We start from the raw sequence: 4,053 nt of genomic DNA, 5'->3' as shown, positions 1-4,053 counted from the left end.
TATTGAATGGTATAACATTACTTAGAGTTACACCAAGTCAAGTTACACTTGGTATAGTTTTAAGTAATGTTACACTATTCAATATTTTTTAATTGGATGCAAATTTTGATAAATCCACCATTGAATTACATTATCTTTGTATATTCTCTAGGCTTGCAAAATTTCAAGATGATCAAAGATCAATAACCATGTCATCAGTTAATTATTTAAATTCAAGTTTTTATAGTTTAAAATAATACATAGAAAATGAGATTATGGATTGAATTATAAATAACATTTGATTGTCATAAAATTTGGCATATGTTAAGAACATATAAACAAAGTAATCCAACGGTGAGATATTCAAAATATAAATTCAATAGCAAGTTATTAAGTGGTGTAACATTGTCTATAGTTACACTAAATGTAATTTGAACACAACCATATATATATTGCCATTTTGTTAAGGGGCAACCGACTACTTTAGTTCTCTCAAAAAACTAAACAGCTGATTAAATGAAGGGACATATAATATAACTCATCTTAGTCTATGTTTAACATCTTACATGGTCTCGTTTGCATTCATAGCTTGAAAATATTACTTGTCAATGTATATTTAGGGGTGGAAGGGGGGGCTTTTCTTTCATCTCAATTTTGCCCCCAAACATATATAGAAAACCTCTCTACTATAAAAGCATTCACAACAAAGGTTGTAAATGCCATAAATGCTATTTTTTAGCATCTAAAACCACAAAATGCTGCTCAATCAAACATGCTATATCCTAAAAAGTTTACAATCTTGCTATAGTGCACTCTCAAAAATGAGAGCGCACTGTAGCTCAAATCTTATAAATTAAAAAAAATATATATATATATTACTTCTCTCATCTCTCTCACTGTACTCTTCTTTCTTTTTCTCTCACCGGTGTCACTTCTTCTCTCATTTCTTCTTTCCTTTTCTCTCACTGGTCACACTTTTTTTTCTCTTTTCTTCATTCACCGGCATCCACAACTGAAAACCACATTGGTAGTGGTGTTGAAGTTTTTTTTTTTTTCCCTGGTGGTGGTGGTCTTGGTGGATTGTTTTTTTTTTTTGGAGGTAGCTTGTCATTCTGATGGTGGTTGTTTTGGCTAGTGGTGTTGGTTTATTTTAATGGGTTTTGTGGTGGGTTGTTGATGTCTGTGGTTGCTGTGGTGGTGGTTTAGTTTTGGGTTTTTTTTTTTTTTTTTTTTTTTTTTTTTTTTTTTCCATGGGTTGTGGCTACCACAATGGTGGTGGTGGTGGCTGATGGTGGTTGTTTTGGGTTTTTTTTTTGCGGTGGGTTGTGGCTACCACGGTGGTGCTAGTGGTGGTTCTAGCAGTGGCTAATCGTAGGTGTGGCTGTGACTAGGGTTGCTTGGACTAAGAAGAAAGTGGTGGAAAGAGAGAGACAAAATTGTAAAATAAAAATAATATTATTTAAATGAAGTTGTAAAAAAAAATAGAATGTTTGATGTTTGGTGAATTGTAAAGTGGTATGTTAAAATTGATAAAATAGAATTTTGAAATGGTAAATGCTAAAATATTTAGCATTCTTGTTGAAAATGCTCTAAATGAAAAGTGTAAACAGCCATATAAGTGCATACCATTTTTTTCATCTTTTTTTAATTGAAATAAATTTGTTTGGTCTTGCATAAGACTCAAATTTGTGTTTTCATTGTTATTCACGCCTTTTAACAGAACAATAATGTATAATGTGTGTACCATATATTGACACACACTTTGCTTCAATTGTCTTATATGGTACACAAATAATTAGCTATTTAGACTCACTACTTACACTATTTTATTATTTATCATTTACAATTTTCAAGGTGGATAGTATACAATTTTGAAGTACATTTTTATATTTTTAACATTTTTACATTAATTTATTTTTAAATCAAATTACTTGTTTCAATCTACATATTTTTATCAACTATTCATTTGGTTTTATTTAACTATTTATTTTTGTTTTCTTTTATTTTTATGTATGGAGAAATGTCAAAATTCCATAATAGAGAATTGATTTATTTATTTTGTTATATTTATCGATTAATATTTTTTAAATTAATTTTTCTTTCAATCTTGCCCTCAGAACTAAAATTTTGACTTTGCCATTGTGCATATTATGAAGTTTATTGGTGGATCGAGCTAAAGATTTATAGTATGATTATATATCTTATGCATTGTTTCAACTTTCAACATTTTATAATAAGATAATAATTTTTTGTGCCTTGTATAATAAAGGTAGTGTTTTTTTATTTAAAAAAAAAAAAAAAAAAAAAAAAAAAAAAAAAAAACTTTGTCTTTATAAACACGTGGAGATCATATCACTTCCACGTTACAAAAAACATAATCTAAAATTTGCATCTTACACATTTTTTTTATATCGTCATTAATACACATTCATTTATATATATATATATATATATATATATATTGCATATATGAAATTGCTTCATTACCTTATTAAAAAGATATCACATTTGATGCATGAATGAGGCACAGCAAAGACTGATAATTCATTGTGTCAATGAGGTCTACACAATCATCCCCAAAAATCCAACGGTTATGACTATGAGTGAATCAATATTTCATAATGCAAATAGGATAAGCTGTCTCTCATCCAAAAAAGAGAATCACATGGATTCCCCAACCAACTCACCCTAATAAATTCTCTATATTGCATTACAGCAACACTATCCTCTGCTGAGATTTCATAATATCCTATATTGATAAGCATTACAATTGTTGTGAGAGCACCCCCATTAATGAAAAAATCCCTTCTCAACCCTCATATTTACAACTCAAACTTATTGAAAAAAGCCCAATTGTTAGCCCAAATTCAACATGAATTGCAATGTGTGCACCCAACACAAGCCATTAAGTGCTCATTAATATCTCCAACCAGGATATACAAGAGCAAAATCTTCTTGTATTAATCTACAATCTCTTGCAGCTTTATGTACAGCATAGTCTGCTCGGGGCAAGAAAGTATACACAAAAAAGAAAAAGGTTTCAACTTCCATATTATTTCTTGTTATTGTTCGCCTTTTCTATCGGTCATGACTAGAAAGAAGGTCAAGCTTGCATACATCACTAATGACTCTGCTAGAAAAGCTACCTTCAAGAAAATGAAGAAGGGGCTGTTGAAGAAAGTAAGTGAGCTGAGCACTCTATGTGGCATTAAGTCCTGCGCCATTATTTATAGCCCATATGATTCTCAACCTGAAGTTTGGGCTTCTGAGCATGGCATTCAACATGTTCTTGGACTGTTCAAGAACATGCCTGAAATGGAACAGACCAAAAAAATGGTCAACCAGGAGAGTTTCCTGAGGCAAAGGATTGCCAAAGCCAATGAGCAGTTGAAAAAACAAAAGAAAGACAACCGGGAGAAGGAGATGACAGAGGTCATGTTCCAAAGCCTGACTGGAAAAAGCCTGCACAACTTAACCATGATGGACTTGAATGATCCTGGGTGGTTGATTGATCAGAATTTGAAGAATATATATAGAAGGATTGGTCAACTCAACAAAGAGGCTCAAAAAGGTGAACCAGCTGCTGCAAAAACAGAAGGAATGGTGGTGGGGAGTACTGGTACTAGTACTACTCCATCAGAGATGAATAAGCAGCCTCATGATCATCATCAGAGGACACCAGGTTTTGAGATGAACATGGACACCATGCAGAGGCAGCAATGGTTCATGGATATGATGAATCTCCCACAAGAGAACAATATGGGGTTTGGTGGAGATGAGATGATGCTGCCATTTGGAGATAACAGTCACAATGCTCTTTGGTCTAATGCCTTCTTCCCTTGATTAAAAAAAAAAAAAATTCTTAAAGAATCATAATTTAGCAATTTCCATTATGTACATGTTTGCGTTAATTATAAGTTCAATGTACTTAAAATAATGTTCAACTGTTGTTTATCATAATTATGATATTCAGTCTTATGTTGGTTCTTAAATTTGTCAATATATTTCTATTCAATCATATAATTTGAATGACCATCTAAGGTATTCAGTGTTCTTTCTTAGTTGTTTAAAACT

The 4,053-nt window shown here is 31.7% G+C and overlaps 1 protein-coding gene across 1 annotated transcript; it reads left to right on the top strand.

The window, feature by feature from the left end:
• Nucleotides 1-2,587: 2,587 nt before the first annotated feature.
• Nucleotides 2,588-3,822, top strand: LOC115982338 (agamous-like MADS-box protein AGL80). Its single transcript, XM_031104914.1, has one exon. The coding sequence runs from the start codon at nucleotides 2,965-2,967 to the stop codon at nucleotides 3,820-3,822; it is 858 nt and encodes a 285-aa protein (XP_030960774.1). The 5' UTR covers nucleotides 2,588-2,964.
• The last annotated feature ends 231 nt before the right edge of the window (nucleotides 3,823-4,053 follow it).

The sequence above is a fragment of the Quercus lobata genome, chromosome 3 (genome assembly GCF_001633185.2).
Source record: "Quercus lobata isolate SW786 chromosome 3, ValleyOak3.0 Primary Assembly, whole genome shotgun sequence".
Taxonomy (NCBI): domain Eukaryota; kingdom Viridiplantae; phylum Streptophyta; class Magnoliopsida; order Fagales; family Fagaceae; genus Quercus; species Quercus lobata.
The sequence above is the reverse complement of the archived record's forward strand: the minus strand, read 5'-3'. Positions and strand labels throughout refer to the sequence as shown.